The sequence below is a fragment of the Brassica napus genome, chromosome C2, assembly GCF_020379485.1.
Source record: "Brassica napus cultivar Da-Ae chromosome C2, Da-Ae, whole genome shotgun sequence".
In the NCBI taxonomy this organism is placed as follows: Eukaryota; Viridiplantae; Streptophyta; class Magnoliopsida; order Brassicales; family Brassicaceae; genus Brassica; species Brassica napus.
The window spans coordinates 46,324,008-46,346,893 of record NC_063445.1 but is presented as its reverse complement, the minus strand read 5'-3'; the positions used below and the strand labels follow the sequence as shown (position 1 = coordinate 46,346,893).

Here is a 22,886-nt window from a genome sequence, read left to right as displayed (position 1 = left end):
ATTTCCCCCCTCATGATCAGGATGGACTGCTTCTTCAACTGATGCAGCTTCATCCACAACTGGAGGTATAGGTGAAGTGCTCGGTATGCCACTTGTTTGAGGCTGGCTGATGCCTAGGTTTTCCAGAATGATTCTCAAGTTGTTTGCCCTATCTGAAGATCCTTGTGGGAGATCCTGAAGACTGTCCCAATTCTTCTCATCATAGTATCCCTTTGATTCCACAAACTTAACATCCCTTGAGACCATAACTCTTCTTGATTCAGGTATGTAGCACTTGTACCCTTTCTGCGCATGAGTATATCCTATGAACATGCCTTTGGCACTCTTGGCTTCAAGCTTGTTTCTCTGTTCCCCTGGTATCAAGACATAGCACACACACCCAAAAACACGCAAGTGATCAATTTGAGGTTTTATTTTGTTTAATACCTGAAAAGGAGAGATATCTTGGAGGACTTTGGTGGGGATCCTGTTGATCAAATAACATGCTGAGACCACAGCATCTCCCCAGAACCTCTTTGGAACATTGGTATGGAACATCATGCTCCTTGCAACCTCCATAAGGTGGCGATTCTTCCTTTCAGCAACTCCATTCTGTTGTGGTGTGTATGGGCAACTTGTTTGATGGATTATGCCATGTTTTGCTAAGTGATGCTTGAAAGCAGTGCTTGTGTATTCCCCGCCATTATCAGACCTAAAAATTTTGATCTTGGAATTGAAATGGTTAGATACATAGTTTTGGAAGTTAATAAAAGCTTCTAAAACTCTATCTTTAGTTTGAATCAAGGTGATCCATGTATATTTTGATTTTTCATCTATGAATGTAACAAATATTTATGGTTCTCCCTAGACACACAAGGTGCTGTCCAAACATCAGAGTGCACAAGATCAAAGCAATTTTCATAAATAGTCTTAGAATTAAGGAAAACAGATATCTGATGTTTACCAAGAATACAAGCCTCACAACTTCCATTCTTTAAAGATAGATTAGGTAACATCAATCCTAATGCACGAGAATGAGGATGACCTAATCTAGCATGCCATAAAACATCACTAGCTAACACAGAAGCAGAATTGAAAGCACAAGATAAATCTGAAAGCTTGGTGTTTTCAAGCAAGTAAAGCTCTCCCTTGCTCACACCCTTTCCCAGCATCTTCCTGGTCTTAATATCCTGAAAGCACACATCATTAGGACTGAAAATAACATTACAATTTAAATCATTGGTTGCTCTCTTGACAGATAATAAGTTGGATGTGAAAGTAGGCATATAAAAAGCTTGAGACTCCTTATCAAACAGTTTCAAGTTTCCTACTCCTTCAATTGGAATTCTATCACCATTAGCAATCACTACACTCCCTAGAGCAGGTTTAACATCACTAATCAGTCTAGCATCCCTAATCATATGATGAGAAGCTCCAGAATCAATGATCAAAGGTCTAGTAGTATGTGAAGCACTGTGAATAGAATTTAAAGCATTGACACTGATGTTACCAGAGTTTGCATTGATAGCCTTGATAAGCGCTTCAATGTCTGACTTGCGGATGAAGGCATCATCAGGGGATGGCTGAGACATGGCATGGGATGTGGATCCACCAGTGTGGGTGGTTGAGATCATAGCTCTTCCATCTTCTCCTATGTGCATGGAGCCTGATATTGTGGTTTCATGAGCTCTTGCTTCATGTGCTTTGGCCTGGTTGTATCTGTTGGTTGAAGCAGGTCTGAGGTGAGGATGGAGGATCCAACAATTGGTTTTGGAGTGGCCTAGATTCTTGCAGTGCTCACAAGTCACAGACTTGTCTCCTCCTCTTCTTGATTTGAAGTGTGCTTTGTTGCCTGAAGCACTCTCCATCTTCTCAGCTTTGTTTGCCATAGACAGCTCCTCTTTTCCACCAAAGAGACCATCTGAGCCTAGCTCCTTCCAAAGTTGAGCACACACATCATCATAGCTTGGAAGCTCTTTAGCTCTCAATATGTGTTTAAGTACATCATTGAAGCTTGGGTTGAGTGTGAGAAGCAATCCAAAGACCTTGTCTTGCTCACGCCTCTCTTCTAGTATACTAGGATCAGTGGTACTTGGTCTCAACATCTCAAGTTCAGACCACAACTGGCTGTACTTTCCAAGGTGTTTGGTGAAGTCCATCTCCTCTTGGTGCAAGTTGTTGATTGCCCTCTTAACCTCAAATATTCTGGTGAGGTTTGAAGTGTTGCCATATACCTTGTATAAGGTATCCCATAGCTTCTTTGCAGTCTCACAGTGTGAGTAAGACTCCATGATAGGAGTATCAAGTGAGCCTTGCAAGATAGACAGCACCATGAGATCCTCCTGACCCCATTTGCCTTCATCTACCAATACAACCTCCTTGCCATCTTCTCCTTGGGTGATTTGTCTTGGGGCCTCACTTGTGGTGATGTGCTCCCATAGACCTCTTCCTCCAAGAGCTGTCCTGGTCAATCTCGACCAAGTAATGTAGTTAGGACCCTTCAGGGTGACTGGAATCCTCACTAGCTGGTGTTGCTCCATCTTTGCTTGCTACTGGGTAAAAGAAAATGAAAGAGATTCTGAAGAAAGTAAACCAAACAAGTGAAAGAGTAAGGTGAATAGAATAGATTTGCGGAAGCAGTTTGGTGTTCAAGAGCTTTGATGCTCTGATACCAAGTTAGAAATTAAAGAACATAGTGAAGAACAAGAGAGAGAGAAAGAGAGAGAGAGTAAAGAAGGATAATCTTATTCACTTAATTGATTTGCTTATGAGAACATCTCATATATATAGTGGTTACAAGTATGGTAAATGGTAGATGAGATATGATAAACTAATAATCCATTGTTTTGAGACCTTAACCCATCATGCATGCTTGTCCCTTGTAGTGGCATCTCCATTGTCTTGAGACCTTAACCAACCATGCATGTTTGTCCCTTGTAGTGGTATCTCCATTGTCTTGAGACCTTAACCCACCATCTTGTTTCTTATTGCTTCACAATCACACTATATGTTCATAAATATCCCAGAAATTTATCAGTTGGTAACACACAATTATATGTTTCAGTATATGTACGTCGAAAACTTAATCCACGTGCACACATTTTCAAAGTCTACATGTACACCAGATCACAAAGCTTCACTATCGTATCCACATGTACACCGGCTGGCAAGATCTATGTGTACACCACAATTATCACTTGCGTTAATTGCTTATTTTTATTGATTCCTGAGTGATTGAGTTTTGTTGAATTTGCATATAATGCCTCGGAAAGCCTTTGTCACCACGAGTGCTTATGTGATTAGCTAAATCCATAGGTAAAGTTTTCGTTTTAGTTTATGTTTATGGTGTGATTGGTTGATTGTGATCTGAAAGCTTTCTTGTGTGGATCCTAGAGCTGCTTTGATGCTGATATTGTGCTCGAAGCTAATTTGTTTCCAGTGATGTAGGGCTATATAGGTTCTGTTCGAAAAAGAAAAAAGAGAATCTATGGACTACAAAAGAGGAGGTTCGATTAAATCTTTTTACTTTCTTCATCTTCTTCTAACCATACGTCATGGCTCCGGCGAATTGATCTCATATGCTTTGTTGTACACATGTACATCAAATGTTTATTGAATTTTTATGTTTACCACTCTGAGATGATGTCCACATGTACACTAAATTGTACTTATCCATGGGTAAATTTTGCAGCAGACAAAATTCTTACATCTACATGTTTTGGATGTCTTTTGATTCTGTTTTATTTGCTTTGCAGGATGTGCCGATGAAGATAATGAGATTCTCTTTATGGTAGCAGTTTCTTCTATGTTTAACTACGAAAGGAGACCAAAGATGCAAAAATGGGTAGACACTTGCATCGCATCTTGGGGTTACTAGAGGAGGCAAAATCAGATTCTTTATATTGTAATCTGCTACTGGAACTATTGAACATTCATGTTCGTTTCCTTTTCTAGTATCGGAGAAAATATGATGCTTTTAGAGGTTTTTTTTGTTCACTAAACAAGTTTTATTAATTCATAAGAAAAAAAATTAAAAACTTCGCAAACAATATCATTGATGAATCATCTGCTCTTACATCTTTGTGGTGTGGATTCTTAAATGCAGTATTAGTCATCGAGGTATATTATAAAGAGTGTACATGTGGATATTGCATATTCATGTACATGTGATACGAGTTTTGCTTTTTTCACGATGATATTTTTTTCCAAGAATGAGAAAAATGGATTGGTTAAAAAACCTAGTTAAAGTGGATACTTTCACAGATGTACATGTGGACAGCAGATATGTACGTGTACATGTGGATACTTGCTGATGTACATAAATTGAAAATCAAAAATGTGAGCAAGCCATGTAATACAGAAATATAAAACTGTTAATACGCAATATTTCTTAAACAAATTTAATCTGAATGATAACCTGGAATTGTCAAAAATTATAATAATACATAATTAACTTGAGAGGAATCCAAAACATTAAGAAAAAGTTTTAGCAGATATTTCAAAAACATGAAAAGAACTTAAGCCTCTCTTCCCCAGTTCCTCGCACTATTATTGCTATATCTACCATAGCTTCTTCTTCTTCATCAAGGTCTCTGAATAGCCAGAGTAAGGAAGATGGAGAAGAGAAGCTGATATTTCTTTTCAAGTATAATAATCGTACAAAGTACTCTTTCACTGATATTAGCTATTGAGGTCTTGACTGGGCCAGGAGCCTAACCCCTTCCGCATAGACCTCTTTCACTTTTTTTCTCTCCTTTGTCATGACTCCAACAACGAGAAGAATGGTGATGGAGACGAGATTCAAAGATAGAAAGAATCTGAGTATATGGTAGGTCAAAATACAGTATAATCTGGGCCATCCATTTAAATATATATATTTAAAGATCTAATGGTTAGAAGATAAGTGGTAGATATGAGTCCAAAGAAAAAGAGAATGGTTTGTAGCCACATGATTTAAGTATAGTATTTTATTTAGTAGTTATGTTTCAATTATAAATAAGAGTAGAAGAAGTATAGAAAGAGTTTTCGTACAATGTGGAAAAGAGAAAATAGCGTTAGAAGAAGAAAAAAAGAGAGAGAAAAGTGTATTGGTAGTAAGAAGTGTCTTAGAGCATGATTATCCATGAAACTCAAGTGGGTTTTCTTAATCATTATTTAATTAATTAAATGTACTTAAGTGGGTTTAAGGATTCTAGTTAAGAAATTGTTCGATTTTGTGCCTCCAATGGTAGTTTCTTAATTAAGGGTTCTTAAATTTTTTTTTTAAGATAAAATTGATTTATTAAATAAAACATATTGAAAGAAAACATTTTTAACATAGATTTTAAAATAAAAACATAAAAACAAATAGTAGATAATAAAATAATTTGAAACGAGCTCAACGAGCTCAGTTGTTGTCTGCATCACGTCCAAATTTACGCCATATATGTTCAACCAAATCCGCTTTTAGTTGTTGATGCATCTGTCTATCGCGAATTCTAGTTCGAGCACCCATCATATTGGCGATATTTGTAGGCATATCTTGAGAAAAATCGAGATCGACATGTGAACTTCTGGTGTCTTCTCTCTGTAGAAACTCTGAAACATTAAATTGAGTGTATCCATCTCGTTCGTCTTCTACTATCATATTATGGACAGGGAGCTGTGATAAACCCTCAGAACGAAATGGGTCTTGTTGACTACTCAAAAGATCAACAAAGCTCGAGTTGTAATGACTATATGGATTTGTAGAATCCATATCCTTAAGAAGAGAGAAATAGAAAGTAGTCTGAAAAAGCGAGAAAGAAGAAGTTATGTGAAGAAGAGATTAAGAAGAACAAGAAATGTGGAGAAGAGAGAAAGAAGAAGATCCGGGTTTAATAGAAGAGAAGAGAAGGAAGCATTCATCACACACAACTCTTGGATTTGAGTTGAGTTAAGATGAGTTGACATGAACCAACCATATTAATTACATTGCACACAATCCTAAAGTTAAACTAAACCAACCATTGATCACACACGTTTTAACTAGTAATCTATCAGCTCTAACAAGCATTTATTAACCCCATCTATCAACTACCATCCACAGTAAAGCAATAAAGGAAGATGCAAGAGTTGAAGAAGATCAAGTTTGACAAATTTACCTCACCGTGAGGCGCCAGTAATGGTTGCTTCTCCAAGACAACTGATGGGAAAAGCCTGTGCCACAGCAAGCGCAACTACCAATAGAGGACTCGCAAAAGAATGAAGAAATTAAAAAGAATTAGTAAACAGAATGAATAATGCTATTGTATTATGAAAAGCTTGAAGATGAATCTATTGTATTAAGGTTAAGTTAAAGGCAGAGATCTGATAAGAGCTTGAAGACACTATCATATTGTATTATGCAAACACACACACGAATACACACACGACTAGCTGGGCAAAACAGAACAACCAGAGATCATTCACTAGATAAAGCTCTTAACTTGATGCTAGCCTCCCACAAGACTAAATGAGTTAATTAGCAGAGATCGTTCACTAGATAAACTCAATTTAAACCTCCCACAACACTAAATAAGTTGATTCATCAACAAAACAATCCGCTCCTAATAACGCCTCCAACAAGACTAAAACATGAATCTTTACCTCGACAAAGGCATCAAGATCCACAAACACGCCATGATCCCCTGAACAAACCCACCTGCAACAAACAAAACAGCACAAGCCCCCTCTCTTCAAAACCCAAAAACTGAATCGTCTCAATAACAACAATTAAAAAAAATCGAATCTACTAAACAGAAGAAAAATCTGACTCTTACGTTGATGATATTGCGGGGTCGATGGGAAGCAAACACAGAAGAAGGAAGATTAGGGATTCTGGTTCTGGTTCTGAAGAAAACTAGAGTTTTGGGAGTGAAGCTGGAGAAGGAGATTAGAGATCGAGTTTGGGCTGACAGAGTAGATAAAGAAAAAGGTGATGAGATTGCATGCGGAGGATGGCATCAGCTTCGCGACGAATCAGACTCGTCGTCTCCTCCGAAGAACAAGAGAGAAGAGAGAAGAGAGAAGCGGAGAAGACGAAGAAAGAAAGAGACAAAGAAAAAAAAACTTTAATTACTCCTCCTCTCCTCTTTAGCCGACACGTGCCCACAGAAACCATTTCATAATCGGTCCCGAAAATCCTCCATTAAGGATAGATTACATCTACTTTAATTTCTTTTTATTTAAATAAATGCATCATTAATGTATAAAACCCCTTATAGAAATTGGAATAAAGGTGCTCTTAGAACATCTTTATCACTCTAAAAAAATAGTTGCTTATAGTTTGGGGCCCACCAAAAACACAAGCATCGTCCCTTCTGCATGCAAAATAAGCATCGAGCTTTTTTTGTTGCTTGTACTGTTCACGGGTCCCACCAACACGTGGCGGTCTGCGATTGGTGTATTTTTTAATTTTTTTTTTATTCAGACCAAAAAAAAAAATTTAAGCAACATTTCATAGTTGCCGTGATAATGATGCTTTTAGACCATAATTAACGGCACCCCTTAGCATGGCTCTTAAGGGGTGGGCCCATATTTTTATTAAAATTCAGCTCTTCCTTCTCTTCCACAAGAGGCGAGTCTGCTTTGGTTCTGGTACTATTTGTGGGCCCCACTGACACGTGGCAGTCCGCGAATGATTCGTTTTTAATTTAAAAAAAAAAATCAGATAAAAAAAATTAAAAAAAAATAAAAAAAGGATCCCCTAAACCCACCCCCCCTCTCCCCCCCCAAAAAATAAAATTGGTACTGTAGACTAATGTAGATGCCCTAATGCATTATTAACTATGTTTAGAAATATTGTAATATTCCACTATTTCAAAGTTATATAATCACTAAACACAATTCTTAGCTTTATCATAAGCACATATACTAGTTATCATCCTATGAACTGGGTAGAAACATAACTCTCACAACACTCTTAGGAGATTCGGCCCTGTTGATCTAGTTGTCACTTGTCAACTAAACCTAGATTCATTATTTGGTTATCGTGAGAGAGTAGTGTGAATGTTATAGTTGCATATGAGTATTCACGCGTATTATTGCATTTCTAAGTGAATCTACTCTTTTGGCACTTGTGGAGTGGACACAAGATCACACACCATATCTTTAGAATATCTCGCTATTATAATTTTTACAGATGTTTAAACTACAAAAAAAAAATGTGAAGTAACATGGGTAAGATGTCGTTACCAAGGACAAGTACAGAATAATTAATAAACGGATTTGATTTGTGTATATGTAAGCAAAGACAGTTTTAAGCTTTTAACTAACAAAATGGAACAAGCTAACCAAAGCGAAAAGGTTAGACTTTTGGATGGTTACGTAACTAACAGAAACGCATCCCAACAACCTTCGGACAGAGCAACTATGGTCGGAAACTCCGGCGATCAATCTGTAGATTCTGGCCAATCCCGTCTCAAGGAGCTCGGCTACAAGCAAGAACTCAAGCGTGACCTCTCGTCTGTCTCCTCTCTTTTGTTTTGTCTCTTTCTGAATTTCAGTTTTATCTCTAAAGCTTAAAACATTTGATTTTCAGGGTCTTCTCCAACTTCGCCATCTCCTTCTCCATCGTCTCTGTGCTCACCGGGATCACCACCATGTACAGCACTGGCTTGAGATTCGGCGGCACAGTCACTCTTGTCTACGGATGGTTCGTGGCTGGAGCTTTTACTATGTGTGTGGGACTGTCAATGGCTGAGATCTGCTCCTCTTACCCAACCTCTGGTGGTCTCTACTACTGGAGTGCTATGCTCGCTGGCCCACGATGGGCTCCTCTTGCCTCTTGGTTGACCGGCTGGTACACACTCTGCATGAATCTTCGCTTCTTCTCTCTCTCTCTCTCTCTGTCTGAATCTATTGGAAGCAAGAGTCTCTCTAATGTCGTGTGTTGTTTTTTTCACAATCTTTCAGGTTCAACATCGTTGGTCAGGTGTTTATAATAGTTCTGACAAGACTTCACTTTATAGATCACTGTTGTGACTGTCTTAAAGTTATAGGTTGTGTTGTGTGTTTGCAGTGGGCAGTGACGGCGAGCGTTGATTTCTCTCTAGCACAGCTGATTCAAGTGATCGTGCTTCTCTCCACCGGCGGCAAAAACGGCGGAGGATATGAAGGATCTGACTATGTTGTGATTGCCATCCATGGGGGAATCTTGTTCATACATGCACTTCTGAACAGCCTCCCTATCTCTGTCTTGTCTTTCGTTGGACAGATTGCTGCTCTCTGGAACCTACTCGGTATGTTTGTGTTTATGTCTCATTGTCTCAACACGAGCAAGTAAGTAAATGATCTGTTTTGTTATTCAGGTGTCTTGGTGCTCATGATTCTGATTCCTTTGGTCTCTACGGAAAGAGCAACAACTAAGTTTGTCTTCACCCATTTCAACACTGACAATGAAGTCGGCATTACCAGTTACGTTTACATATTCGTCTTGGGGCTCCTCATGAGCCAGTACACCATCACAGGATATGATGCATCTGCCCATATGGTGAGTTTTGAAACAAATGGGTTCTGTTTTTTTAATGATTGTGTTAAGCTTTTCTTGATGATTTAATAAGATGCAATTGTTGTAGACCGAGGAGACAATTGATGCAGACAAGAATGGGCCAAGAGGAATAATCAGTGCAATTGGGATATCAATTCTGTTTGGATGGGGTTATATATTGGGCATAAGCTATACGGTCATAGACATACCTTACCTTCTGAGTGAGACTAATAACTCTGGTGGGTACGCCATTGCTGAGATCTTCTACTTAGCTTTCAAGAGCAGGTTTGGAAGTGGTACTGGAGGGATTGTGTGCTTGGGCATTGTTGCGGTTGCTGTGTTTTTCTGTGGCATGAGCTCTGTCACCAGCAACTCTAGGTATGTACTTGTGCTTGGTTTGAGACTTGAAAGCATTGTTTGCATTTTTTTCTTGAATGAATAGGAGGTTCTCCCTCTAGGAGACCCATACCATTTTAAATTCGTTCTAATCGTTTGCATTTTGGATTTTGACCATATGCATGCATGTGTTTGGGCTACATCAGGATGGCTTATGCGTTTTCTAGAGATGGGGCAATGCCATTGTCTCCCTTATGGCACAAAGTGAACAGCAAAGAGGTTCCTATTAACGCGGTCTGGCTCTCCGCTTCCATATCATTCTGTATGGCCCTCACTGTAAGTCCTTATCTCTGTCTCTTTATGAGTTAAGATTTTCTGTCTGATGTGATGAAAAACTGGCAGTCACTGGGGAGCATAGTGGCGTTCCAAGCAATGGTGTCAATAGCAACTATTGGACTGTACATAGCATACGCAATACCGATCCTTCTTAGAGTGACATTGTCACGCCACACCTTTGTTGCTGGACCATTCAGCCTTGGGGGGTACGGAATGGTGGTTGGGTGGGTGGCAGTCATATGGGTTGCAACCATCTCCGTTCTCTTCTCACTTCCCGTGGCGTATCCCATAACGGCCGAGACACTCAACTACACTCCGGTGGCAGTCGCTGGTGTGTTGGCCATAATCCTCTCGTATTGGCTTCTAAGTGCACGCCATTGGTTTACTGGACCGGTCTCCAACATTCTTGGCTGAAACAACTTGATAGTCTTGTGGGTTGTTTCATGTTTTGTTGCTCTTATTCATATATTAAAGGCATTCTAGCTGTAATTTACCTTTTATATGTACAACAAGCAAGAGCATCCCCACATTCCTATACTAGTATAAAGTTTAACTTAAACTAACTAATGGAGTAGTAATCAACTCATAGTCCTTAAATGACATTAAAATGAGACCTTTAGGTATGGTAAACAAATTTAAAATAGATACACCAGAAGGGTAAAAACAAAAACGCTAGAAGGAGGGGTCGAACCTCCGACCTTGTGGTTAACAGCCACACGCTCTAACCAACTGAGCTATTCCAGCTTCACGTTAACTTGAAACAAATAATGTTAATAATCGTTTACTATACTTGCCAAAACTTGATTTGCAAAACGGACGTCAAAACTACAGTAATTTAGTTTTTTTTCTCCCCCGTCAAGAGACATGTTAGATTAATATTAGTCTTAGTATATTTGTAGCCTTTTACTTCTTAATTTGTGATCTTGTAATGTATTTGTTTTTCTAAGGTTTCAGATACCCTGTAACCAGGGGCGGAGCTAGAAAAAAAGTTTGTAGGGGTCATAATTAAAATTATTCATAAAATTAAGGACCGATTTGTTAAAATAGGAGGGGGCATATTTAGAATTAGTCAATACTTCACATGGGATTTTCAAAATGAGTTGGGGGCAGATGCCCCCCTGTTACTCCATGTGCCTCCGCCACTGCCTGTAACATATAAAATTGATCGTGATACAAGTTGAGATAAGGAGTGTTTTGAAGCAACGTTAATTTAACATCCACATTAACATCTGTGGATCTATAAAACGCGAAAAAACATGTAGAAGTCAACAATCAAAAGAGAAAATCTACTTAGCTGTTTGTGGTTTGTTCAAAGTTCCATAGTCCGTACTTTACATACGCATTCAAGAGTACTTTGAGTTGTTTTGGCCTTTGGATATTATTTTTATTTATTTGCTTGTTTTCTCAAAATCACTCTTGACCAATTTATATTTTTTTTTTCGGCAACCACCATGTTTTATTAATTCAAGACAAAAAGGTTAACTTGTGAAGCCAACCATGTCGGAACCAAATCGTTTACATGGGAAAAGATAGAGTTTTGTAGGCAAGCTTTTTTAGCAAGGAGGTCGGCTCTTACATTACGAATACATGCAATAAAGGAAATGAAAAATTCAGTAAACTCAGAAACCAAAAAGGTAAATTCATTCTATTCTGAAGCCAAACTTTGCCAATCTTCTTCATCATTTATCAGCTTCACTAGCTGTAGACAGTCTGATTCAAAGGACATCGAAGTAAAACCCAACTGCAGAGAATGTTTCATTGCACATAGCAAGGAATTAAACTCTGCGTGTAGTGGGGAAGAGACCTGATTAATCCCAATGAAGCCATAGGTATGAGACCCTGGTCCAAACTCAAGAACAAAACCTCCTCCAAAGACGTTTGAATTTGTCACCCAAGATGCATCCACTTGGCATCGAGGTAATGGTGATTCATTCAAAGCATCTCCGTTTGGTGCTGTCGTTGGCACTATCTGAGATACGACTACTTGTGCCACACGCCATTCTTATTCTTCTCGCGTCGCATGGCCTGCTGTATCCGGCGGTAATATATCTTTGCCATTGAAGACTTTCTCGTTCCGTGCTTTCCAGATAAACCACATTATCCATGGAAATCGTGCCATCACTGTATCAGGGGCTCCCATCTTTTTTTGCTCGAAGAAGTAGGTAATCAAAGTTTTCAACTAGGAAACCACTCGGAAAAGAGCCCGGAGATGATGGAATATCCGAAAGGGCCCAGGTCTGAAGGGCGGGTGGGCATAGGAACAAACAATGGTTAGTCGTTTCTTCTTCACATCCGCATCTTGGGCAACTGCGATCTGTCCCACAATGTATATCCACAAGCCGGTTGCAGGTCGCGATACACTCAGAAAGAGCTTGCCATAAGAAATGTTTGATCTTGCGAGATGTCTTTAGCTTCCATATCATTGCTTTTAGGAGATTCGTCGTCGGTTCCGAAGCTTTTTGCACCGCTTTGTCCTCCTTAATTTGTGAGGCCAGTTCATAACCAGACTTGACGGTATATTGGCCTGACTTCGTATGGATCCAACAGTACCCATCTTCTTTAGCAAAATAGCTCGGTCGTATACTCCGTATTAACGGGATGTCTCATGGATCTATCAGCGCCTCAAGGATATCAGTTCTCCACTGTTTCGAGGTCTCGTCAATGAGATGGCTGACCATCAGGTCGTGCTCGCGGTAGACGCCCGCGTCCAGAGCTGGTCTTGCCGGGGATGTCGGGATCCACGAGTCTAACCAGACACATGTGTTACGTCCCGTGCCTATCGTCTTACGCAATCCTTCACGTAGTAGGTCTTGTGCTGCTAGGATGCTTCTCCATCCATATGATGGAGAGTTTGACGATTTAACCTCCATAGGACTAGAATGCCGGTAATATCTTCCTTTCAGTACGCGAGAAAGTAAGGAATTAGGATGGTGCAGGAGCCTCCATAGTTGCTTAGCTAATAAGGCTAGGTTAAAGTCATGGAGATCTCTGAATCCTAAGCCTCCTTTATCAAAGGGCAAGCAAATTTTCTCCCAAGCAATCCAATGAAGTCCTTTATTATTAGCATTTGTACTCCACCAAAATTTTGCTATTGCACCTTAGAGCTTAGCTATGATCTCTTTTGGCAGGGGAAGCATGTCATTACGTACGTAGGCAGGGCTTGGGCTACTAATTTTAGAAGAACTTCTTTACCTCCTTTAGATAGTAGTCTTGCCGACCAGGAGTTAATCCGATCATTCAGACGGTCTCTAATGAAGGCAAAAACTTGACGTATTGATCCACATATTTTCTCAGGCAACCCTAGATACATCCCCATACCACCTTCTCTTTGGATGCCTAGAGTCCGTTTAAGATCTCTTTTGGTAGGAGGAAGCATGTCATTACGTACGTAGGCAGGGCTTGGGCTACTGATTTTAGAAGAACTTCTTTACCTCCTTTAGATAGTAGTCTTGCCGACCAGGAGTTAATCCGATCATTCAGACGGTCTCTAATGAAGGCAAAAACTTGACGTTTTGATCCACATATTTTCTCAGGCAACCCTAGATACATCCCCATACCACCTTCTCATTGGATGCCTAGAGCCCGTTTAAGAGCTCTTTTTGTGTCCTGATCCACTTTACTACCGCAAAAGATTGATGATTTTCCAAGGTTTAATTGCTGCCTAGAAGCTCTCCCATACAAGTGTATGATCCTTATCAACTCAGCACATTGTTGGACATCGGCTTTACAGAAAAAAAGAGATTCGTCTGCAAAAAGAAGATGTGATACCGCCGGACTCGCCCTAGCAATTTTTAAACCTGTTATCCGACCCTCCTCTTCAGCCCCTCGCAGCTGTGATATGAGAGCCTCTGTCAAGAGAATAAAAAGAAAAGGTGAGAGAGGGTCTCCCTGGCGTAGTCCACGCGATGGTTGAACATTGCCCTTTGGTTCTCCATTTAGCAGGATTTGATATGAAACCGAGGAGACACACCATCGAATCCAAGAAACCCATATCTCTGCAAAGCCCATTTTCAATAAAAGTGCTTCGAGGAAATTCCATTCGACACGATCGTAGGCTTTGCTCATATCCGTCTTAATCGCCACAGACTTCACTTTACACATCGGGTTAGTACGCAGGGCATGGAAGGCTTCTTGCGCCAGCAAAATACTGTCTGATATAAGTCGTTTCGCTACAAAGGCGGATTGAGTCTCCGAAATAAGTTTCGGGAGAAGTTTTTTCAGACGGGAACAAAAGATTTTTGAGATAATCTTGTAGCTAACATTGCATAGACTGATTGGTCGGAACTCCGCCATATCACTCGGCCTCTCTGTCTTAGGGATTAAGAAAATGTTTGTCTGATTAAGTCGAGGGTCAAAAGCACTAGCGTCGAAGAAGTTCCTGACCGTACCTATTATTTTTTTTTCCGTGACCTCCCAAAACCGTTGGTAGAACAAGCTAGCCATGCCATCCGGGCCTGGTGCCTTATCGGGATTAATATGATCGATGGCCTTCTTTATTTCTTCATCAGTTGGGGTTCGTGTTAAAGACTCGTTCATAGCTAGTGTTACTTTCACAGTAATATACCGGAGAGCTTCCTCAATGTCTCCCGCCACCGATGAGGTAAAGAGATTTTGGAAATACTCAGTAGCAACCTTCTCAATACTTTCTTCACTTTCTGCCCATCATCCGTCCGGCTTTTTCAGTTTTGTGATGCGATTACGGGCCCGTCTTTGTTTGGTAATAGCATGAAAGAACTTTGTATTCTTGTCGCCATCTTTTAACCATAACGATCGACTCTTCTGTCTCCAATAAAGCTCCTCTTCCCGGAAGGTTGTGCATAAGTTCCATTTTAGATTTAGAAGTTCTTCGCTCGTGGCCGTGTCATCGGTTTGGGCCCTCTCCAATTGTTCCTTTATTATCTCGATCTTCTTTTGCGTGTTGGAGGGGTTGGCTTTTCTCCATCTTGATATTGCACGTCGCACATCACATAACTTGATATGGAGGGTTCGATGTCCTTCAGCCTCTTCTGGTCCCCAGCCTTCTTTGATTGCTTCCTTTAATCCATCCTTATATCAAATTTAAAGCTTCTCTGAAGTCGTACTGTTTGTGATTGGACCCGCGTTAGGATGGGACGATGGTCAGAGCCGCATAGTTTCAGATACTCCACATTGGTGTGGGAAAAAAGATGGTGCCACTCTACATTACCGATAGTGCGGTCTAAACGGCATTGGACTTTACCGCACTAACGGTACCCTAACCATGACATCGGGTTGCCTTTATACGGGAAATCAATCATACCACAGTCAGCAAGCATGGCTTTGAAAGCAATGAAAGAAGTCTCTGGTCGTTTAATTCCCCCCTTTTTCTCATGGTTACCGGTGATCTCATTGAAATCTCCACTCATCAGCCACGCACCGGTCCTGGTGGAACTCATACGGGTCAATCTTTCCCATACATAATCTCGGCACTCAACGACCGGATCGCCATAAACAAAAGTTATGAAAACTTTGTGTTACTCTATGGTAGCTGCAATATCAATCATGCGTTTATCGAAATAGAGAATCGACACACCATAAGAATCGATATAAAAAAGTGCCAGTCCACCGCTTCTACCTTTTGGTTCCATGGTGAACAATTTATTATAACCGAAAGAAACTTGAAATTCTTGCAAAAAATAACGAGTGTTTTTTGTTTCAGAAAGGAAAAGAAAAGAAGGTGCGAAAAAACGATGTAACTCCCGGAGATGTTGCTTGGTCAAATAGGCTCCGGCCCCTTGACAATTCCATGAAATTGTATTCATATCTTCTTACTGGGTGGTTTCTGGGACCCCACCAAACCTGAAACAAAAGACAACATCTTACTTTTAGCAGATGTCAACACCTCACTACGAGGGACAGCAAGAGAGTTAGATTTTTTTGTATTACTCGAGCCTCTCTTTCTCAGGGATGGACGGCCTCTTAAGGCGTACAGCTTCTTGGATGCTTGTGCTCCCTTCAAATCCGAGCTTTGGCTTTTCTTTCTGTCCTCTGCACCACTCGTCATGTCTTGCTTGAAGCCTGCTTTCTTGATTCTAGGTAAGCCAGTCTTCTTTTTCTGCACCTGGTCTGTGATGATAGGTTGCATTGTGGCTTCATCCATTGTTGTTGTTCCATTTGATTTATTCTCAGCATTTTCTGGAGAGAGTTGAGATATAGCCTCTATGATCTCAGCATCGTAGCCCGACTCATCTACCAGAAGGTCATCATTTTGAAGCATAGTTTCGTCCATAACTACGTCTCCAAACTCATCCACGAGCTTATCTACCTCTGCTTCCTCCTCTCTAGTTAAGACTATATCGTCTGTATGGCTAGATTCCATCAGATTAGCTAATTCTAAGCAAGGTTCCATGGGTTCATCCCTAAGTCTAGGCGGAGAAGTTACAGACCTGGGAGCTGGAGGGGGCGACCGAGTCCTTACCTCTCTGATTACAACTGTACCTCTGTCCCTGGTTAAGACCGCATGTGGCGTCCGTTGGAGAGCCGAGCTAGGGGTTTGAGCCGCTGGTTCTTCCTGCATTATTGCTTTTCCTTTGAGGCGTCTCAATTTTTTCTTAGCAGTTTCGTTCCTGTGGATCACAAGAACTTCATTACCTTGTCCAGTCATACCGCTACATTCATGTAGCCCTCTTGATATAGTTTGTTGCGACTCCGATTTTTCAGGGGTGGAGGCTCTCTGAAGCCTCGAGTATGTAACAGTTCTTGAGGGACTATTGCTTTTGCCGTTTATCTGAGCTCTAGGTCTCCAAGCTTGTTAGGAAGCTTGGGACTGGTGAGAGTTGTGACGCTCCCTTGATTGGTGTAAATCACGTCCTCTTTGTCGATCCATCGAGTTTTGCCTCAGACGAGGATTATGCACCGTTGTTTTTCTCTTATCCTGTCCCGTTGGACGATCATCAAGTCGATTCCACACTGTGGTTTTTTCTTGGTGACGAGGGTATCGTATCTCTTTTGTCTCCCTCCATCTCTCCGACGTCTTCAGAGGACCGTCTCGACTCGACGTGGTTTTTGAGTTCCAGTAGTTTTCTGATTCTTTATGTCTCTTTCCATCTCTGGATTGTCCAGGAAATCCCCCCACCCCCGATTTGGTGATCTTTGGTAGCCGTCACCATTGGGGGACCGAGGTCTCTTATTATTCAGCACATTTCCTCTGTTGCTTCCATTGTTTCCCATCGGTCCGGTCAGAGCTAGTTTGGCGTCAGCATGTGGTCCAGTTGTTCCTGATGAATTTAACTCTCGTAGTTCTTTGATCTTTTTCTCACGCTCTTCCGGAGACACTTCCGTGCAGGAGTAGATATCATGAGAAATACGCTTGCACCCGAAGCAGTGGCAGTTGAGACCTTTCCAACATCTCCATTTGGAAAACCTCCTCTTGCCTCCTGCTTAAGAGGTCTATCAGCATCGATAAAAACTTGAATACGAGCATTCTTTGCACCAATGTTCTCCTTCTTCCCCAAAGCTTTAGCAATTTCATTGAAAGTACCATCATTCCAAAAGTGGACAGGAACTCTAGTGATCTTAATCCAGAAGGGGATAATATTGGGGAAATCTTCACTTGTGGATGGTTCCCAATGTTCCAGAGCGAAGATCCAGTGGTTGAAGTGACATGGTCTCTTGTTCAAGACCATGAGGAGATCTTCTTCCTTATCAAAGTCGAACTGAAACCGGTCGTTACCCAGGTTCGTACCACGAGCTCTCCCCTCCACATTCCAGATGCGTGCTCTCGGGAGAAGGGCAATCATTGCTTCGACGCTTCTTCCTCCCCTATGGATGACTCTTCCGATTAGGGTATTTTTGAAACGTTCAGACGCAGCAGTTAGGTCACATGCTGGAATACAGATGATCTCATCCTCCTCTGTCAGATCCAGAGGGCGCCGTGCCGAGGAAGAGTTTCCTCCTTGTCGGATTAGGTTTGACTGTAAGCTCATCGTTCTAACTTTAGGCGATCAAAAAACTCACTTCGTAGCAGAAGCTAGAGAAATCCCAGGGAAGCTTTTAGGGTTACTTGGAAATAACAGATCTGATTTTAGAGTTATAAAGGCGAAGGTCGTAGCAGAATGCTAGAAATCGGTTCGTTTAAAGGCGGCTATAACCTCACAAAGCCCAACAAGAAGTGTAGAGTAGTTTTCCTTGCGTAGGAAGTAAGGTTACGTCGGTATTTGTCCTCAGGCGCCGTCAAACTTTTGGATATGACAAATCACCTATCTAATTCTTGACCAATTTATATATGAAAAAAAAAGAGATAATTCTATGCAATTATATATTTTTTTGGTGTAGGAAAATATTCTGTTGTTTCAACTTGCGCACTACACTACAGGTCTACACCCTTCTCAAGTCCACTGCTCCGAAAAATACAAAACCTCACGTTTCGTAGCTTGAAAACAGTGTTTTTAAAACCGGACCGGAAGCTGAACCGGAAATATTTTGGGTCACGGTTCAATATGGTTCGACCGAGTCAAACCTGGTTCAATAATATGGTTTAATATTTTTTTAGTATGTAAATATAAAAATAATATTAGTAAACATGATGCATAGTTAAAATATACATCAATTTTGAACATAAAATATTATAAATATAAATTAGTTTCTTGTTTATATGGATGGTTTATAGATTTTCGATAGTTTTAGTGGTTTTTATTGATTTAATAATTTTCAAATATAATCCGGCTATGTGGCCGATTCATGGTCGAACCAATTATTAGACAAACCCGGCTATATAACCGGTTCAAGGCAGACATTTCCCATTTTGGGTTTTACAATTGAATGGCTGTGATTTCATTGACTTTTTTAATGCAAAAATAAGATTAATTGCAGTAAGGCATGTGATATGCAAATTGCCATGTTTAGCTGTTTTTTCTCTTATACGTTATTTGATTATTCCTAGTTCTGAGTTGATAACATTTTACAACCACTACATTTTAATGTGATTCATTTAGCTCTTCGATGTTACTTGGGTTTGGGTGGGTATTTACTTGGTTAAGCTTCTGGTTGGGTTAAGCTTAGTTTAAGGTAAAATTTTGGGTTTAGTGGCCCGCTCGGTGGCATTTGTTCTAAAAAATATTTTTTTCTTCAGTTTAGTACAGAGCAATGATTAACAACGATCTTAAGGTACCCAATTACAAAGGATATTAACAACGATCTTAAGATCTCAAGAAATCACCGTAGGCCTTAATAAAGAGCACTACACAGAGGCAATGCTACCAACTAGGGCTACTACCAACATCCAAACCAAAGACTTGACAAAAGATCATAAGAGCGTGATTAACCCGGGGTTCTTATAGTGGAGTTCTTAGCGGAAGTTAAAAAATTGTTTCTTAACTTTTAACTAAAACAGCTAAAAACTGATTCTTAAAGTTTTTATTTAAGAACCGGTTCTTAGTTTTTTTAGTTAAAAGTTAAGAAACAGTTTCTAACTTCTGGTAAGAATTCCATTAAAAAAATCTCGGGTTAATCAATGGTCTCAGCTGCCCCATTGCTCTTTGATTTGAAAACAATATATTTTTCAAAGATAAATGCAAAGGGTGGAAGGAGAAGAAAGAAGTGCAAAACTTAAGACATCGTGGTCCCATCACATGGCAAATGCTGATGACTTGCTGCTGGTGTTTTTACTCGCAGGATTCAAGGTGTCATATCCAAAAAAAAAAAATGAAGAGAGTAAAATGCAAATATTACTAGTTCTTTATCTACGCAGGAACAATTATAAATCCATGCGTATAGCAAGCTTTCGTTTTTGTTAATTCTCTGAACAACACAAACACTTCATACTAAAAAATGTACATGTGCGAAAATTTGAATAACAAAAGAAGAACCTCTCCGATCTGATCTGAGAGACTCCTCAAAAAATATATATATATGAGAAATTCGAAGAATCCCCTTTTGAATAAATAATAATAAGCACCACCCAAATCCCTAAAACAAAGAAAGAGGAGAAAGCCGCGAGATTAAAATAAACGCCCAAACTCTTCTTCTCTCTTTCCCTTTGTTCATCAGACAATGAAGAACTCACTGAGATGCAGTGGCTGCTTCTGAGAGAAGAGAGACCGATTCACATCCTCCTCCACGACCAAGCAACGGAGATCTACAAAGCGGACAATTGAAATTGAGATGTTGGAGCCAACCTTCCAAACACTGTTTGTGAAACACGTGCCTGCATCCCAGCTTCCTCACTTCTTCTCCGGTCTTGAGTGTAGACAAACACACGATGCAATCGGTGGCGTTGGCGGCGGTGTCGGCGTATCGGTATGAGAAGAGACGATTGAGTTTGAGCTGGTCGGCGAGTACGGCGAGGTTCGCGAGTCCTGAGGAAGCGGAGGGAGAAGCTACTTCTTCGACGGCGGAGGAAGAGGAGGAGAAGCGGAGGAAGAAAGAGCGGACGTGTTTGAACAAAGTAGCGAGGAGTGCGACGAGCATGAGAGGGATTGAATCTGATGAAACGTCAGAGAGTTGACCTTGTAACCCCATCTTCTTCTTCTCGAGAGGTGTGTTTGCTGCTGTTGCTGAAGAATTCGATATTGAACGATTTGCTATTTTCTTTTAATCTGCATCTGCTCTCTTCTTTATATGGAGGAGATGAAGAGAGAGAGAGATGAATAATGACACAGGCCACGTGTTGCGGGACCCTTCCCTCTTTGCTTTTTGTTTAGAGTTTAACCCTATCAACATCAGTCCTTCTCTTCTTTTCTGTCTTCATACTATTCACCCCCACATACTTTCATTTTGTTACAAAATATGCCAACATAATTTTGTATTTTCATTTTCTCCCCCATCCCGAATTTTTTTTCGATTTTATGAAATTAGTAGGAAGAAAGTCAAAAGCGGTTCCTGGTTGAACTCAATTTACACGGAAGAGAAGGATGATGATGATGAATGGCTCTCTTGTATCTTATAGTACCTTTGGCTACTCCGTATTCTCAAACACCAAAGAAACTTAAAGGCAATGAATTGAGTTTTGGAACCACAAAAAGAACAAACTGAAAGTATGATGACATCGAATGTGTCACGGTTCTTGTATTACGTGGTATTTCATGGTAACACCCATATGTTTCTTCTTATATAAATTATCAAAAATCTCAACCCTAAAGGATAAACAACGAACACATTACATATAACAAATGTTTATTCACTAACCACAAGACTAAAATTTCAAGATTATCTAATCAGAATTTTAGGTTATATGTTCAAATTCCATATAATAGTTAAATGATATGAGCTCACAAACACACACACACACAGGCTTCACAAACACGGAAGAGGATGATGATGGCTTTCTTGTTTTTTAGCTTAGCTTTAGCTACTCCGTATTCTCAAAGACCAAACAAAATTTAAAAGGCATTCAATGATTGAGTTTCGGAACCAGAGAAAAACTGAAGGTATGATGGCATCTAATGTGTCACGGTTCTTGTGTTACGTGGTGTTTCATGGTATAACACACAAATGGTTATTCCTTCTAAATCACATTTAGCTCTATGTTTATTCCAAATCTACCTATTATTATGGATCAATTTTAAGTATTCTCGAACATGGATAAAGTTGTAACAGCGTCGACCTTCGTTAGATTATACACTTTAATTATCCAAGTACTGTGACATTTAGTATTTTTTAAACGGCTAAATGCATTTAATAATTCATGTATATACGTTTATACATTTATTTACTAAAGTGTATAACAATTACACAAAATAAAAAGAAATTGGACGGCGCTTTGCTGATTATTCTTTGATTAACAACTGACAGGGAACCAACTAATTAATTATGCCTTGTGGGTTATTTCTTATGATTATTATGTAAACTTTGATCTAGCTATTCAAGTATTCATTTGTGGACTCGACGAAGATTTTAGCACGATCCCCGCCTCGTTTGTTGTCTCCCGCGTTACGTATCTATTACTTGTAATGCTCTGATATGAATATCGAATTATTTCATATCAGTTTCTAACTTTCTATTGATTCAAGCAAATTCTATTATTTAATTCGTGCTACCTATGATGAGTTTTTCTTTCTTTTTTTTTCTTTTAAATTACGTAGTAGTACTTTTTATGCTAAAAATGTTTTAGCTAAAAATGCAAAGTCTAAGAAAATATAGTACTCTAAATATATTTTTTTTGTTTTTTTTTTGAAACATTATTCAATATTTGAATACAATTTAGCCAATCATAAAATACTGCAGAATAGAAATAGTTCCAAGAATCAAATAATTTTCTTTTTTCACAAAAAGTAAAGTACCTTTATAAATAAAATACATAAATATTTTATATCGTGAGACAGGAGTAATATTACATTAATGATCATAAGTAATAAGTTTTGGAGAAAAAAAACATAATTAAATGGAATATAAAATGGATGGAGATGCCTAATTAGGTGTCCCGCCGTCCAAAAAGATATGGAGATCCAAGGGACTCTTAAAAATAGACACAAATTGGGATTAAGATATCTGGTTTAGTCATGGCATTAGCCAAGCATTGACAACCACATCGACTCTCTTTGAGAACATCATAATTTACATCACAATTAGTAAGTAAATCATAATTTAAACCACTCACCACCTCCTCCACATCTCGTCATCTTCATTCCTTGGTTGTGATTCCATTGGAATCTTTCTTGGGTAGTATAACGTGTGCGTTTCTTTATCTATCCTCACTTTTTATACAATCAAACCATCTTATGTATATATATGTTGCATGAAACATTATTTGTTTTTGAAAATACACAATTTAGTATGTAACTTATTGATTCTT

At 39.6% G+C, this 22,886-nt stretch overlaps 3 protein-coding genes, 2 long non-coding RNA genes and 1 other non-coding gene across 6 annotated transcripts; 2 read left to right on the top strand and 4 right to left on the bottom strand.

Moving 5' to 3' along the window:
* Nucleotides 1-2,975: 2,975 nt before the first annotated feature.
* Nucleotides 2,976-3,980, top strand: LOC106379727. Its single transcript, XR_002655579.2, has 3 exons — nucleotides 2,976-3,294; nucleotides 3,427-3,485; nucleotides 3,735-3,980. It is a non-coding gene; the product is annotated as an uncharacterized LOC106379727 (long non-coding RNA).
* Nucleotides 3,981-4,378: 398 nt separating this feature from the next.
* LOC111202682 lies at nucleotides 4,379-7,010 on the bottom strand. Its single transcript, XR_007319781.1, has 3 exons — nucleotides 6,759-7,010; nucleotides 6,102-6,640; nucleotides 4,379-5,545 (listed from the first exon to the last, which is right to left on the bottom strand). It is a non-coding gene; the product is annotated as an uncharacterized LOC111202682 (long non-coding RNA).
* A 1,204-nt stretch (nucleotides 7,011-8,214) lies between these two features.
* LOC106381929 (amino-acid permease BAT1) lies at nucleotides 8,215-10,688 on the top strand. Its single transcript, XM_013821865.3, has 8 exons — nucleotides 8,215-8,441; nucleotides 8,519-8,779; nucleotides 8,893-8,911; nucleotides 8,999-9,218; nucleotides 9,288-9,469; nucleotides 9,555-9,844; nucleotides 10,009-10,138; nucleotides 10,205-10,688. The coding sequence occupies exons 1-8, from the start codon at nucleotides 8,257-8,259 to the stop codon at nucleotides 10,550-10,552; spliced, it is 1,635 nt and encodes a 544-aa protein (XP_013677319.1). The 5' UTR covers nucleotides 8,215-8,256; the 3' UTR covers nucleotides 10,553-10,688.
* A 120-nt stretch (nucleotides 10,689-10,808) lies between these two features.
* Nucleotides 10,809-10,882, bottom strand: TRNAN-GUU. Its single transcript has one exon. It is a non-coding gene; the product is annotated as a tRNA-Asn (tRNA).
* Nucleotides 10,883-17,382: 6,500 nt separating this feature from the next.
* LOC125582446 lies at nucleotides 17,383-18,081 on the bottom strand. Its single transcript, XM_048749159.1, has one exon. The coding sequence runs from the start codon at nucleotides 18,079-18,081 to the stop codon at nucleotides 17,383-17,385; it is 699 nt and encodes a 232-aa protein (XP_048605116.1).
* A 1,722-nt stretch (nucleotides 18,082-19,803) lies between these two features.
* Nucleotides 19,804-20,768, bottom strand: LOC106381930 (E3 ubiquitin-protein ligase RHA2B-like). The gene has a single exon (XM_022696978.2). It carries the CDS (start codon nucleotides 20,612-20,614, stop codon nucleotides 20,156-20,158), a length of 459 nt encoding a protein of 152 aa, XP_022552699.2. The 5' UTR covers nucleotides 20,615-20,768; the 3' UTR covers nucleotides 19,804-20,155.
* Between the last annotated feature and the right edge of the window lie 2,118 nt (nucleotides 20,769-22,886).

Coding starts and splice junctions, on each gene's coding strand:
- LOC106381930 (XM_022696978.2), bottom strand. CDS start 20,614: ATGGGGTTACAAGGTCAACTCTCTGACGTTTCATCAGATTCAATCCCT.
- LOC125582446 (XM_048749159.1), bottom strand. CDS start 18,081: ATGAGCTTACAGTCAAACCTAATCCGACAAGGAGGAAACTCTTCCTCG.
- LOC106381929 (XM_013821865.3), top strand. CDS start 8,257: ATGGAACAAGCTAACCAAAGCGAAAAGGTTAGACTTTTGGATGGTTAC. Junction 9,470..9,554: donor ATGATGCATCTGCCCATATG/GTGAGTTTTGAA, acceptor CAATTGTTGTAG/ACCGAGGAGACAATTGATGC. Junction 10,139..10,204: donor CATTCTGTATGGCCCTCACT/GTAAGTCCTTAT, acceptor AAAAACTGGCAG/TCACTGGGGAGCATAGTGGC.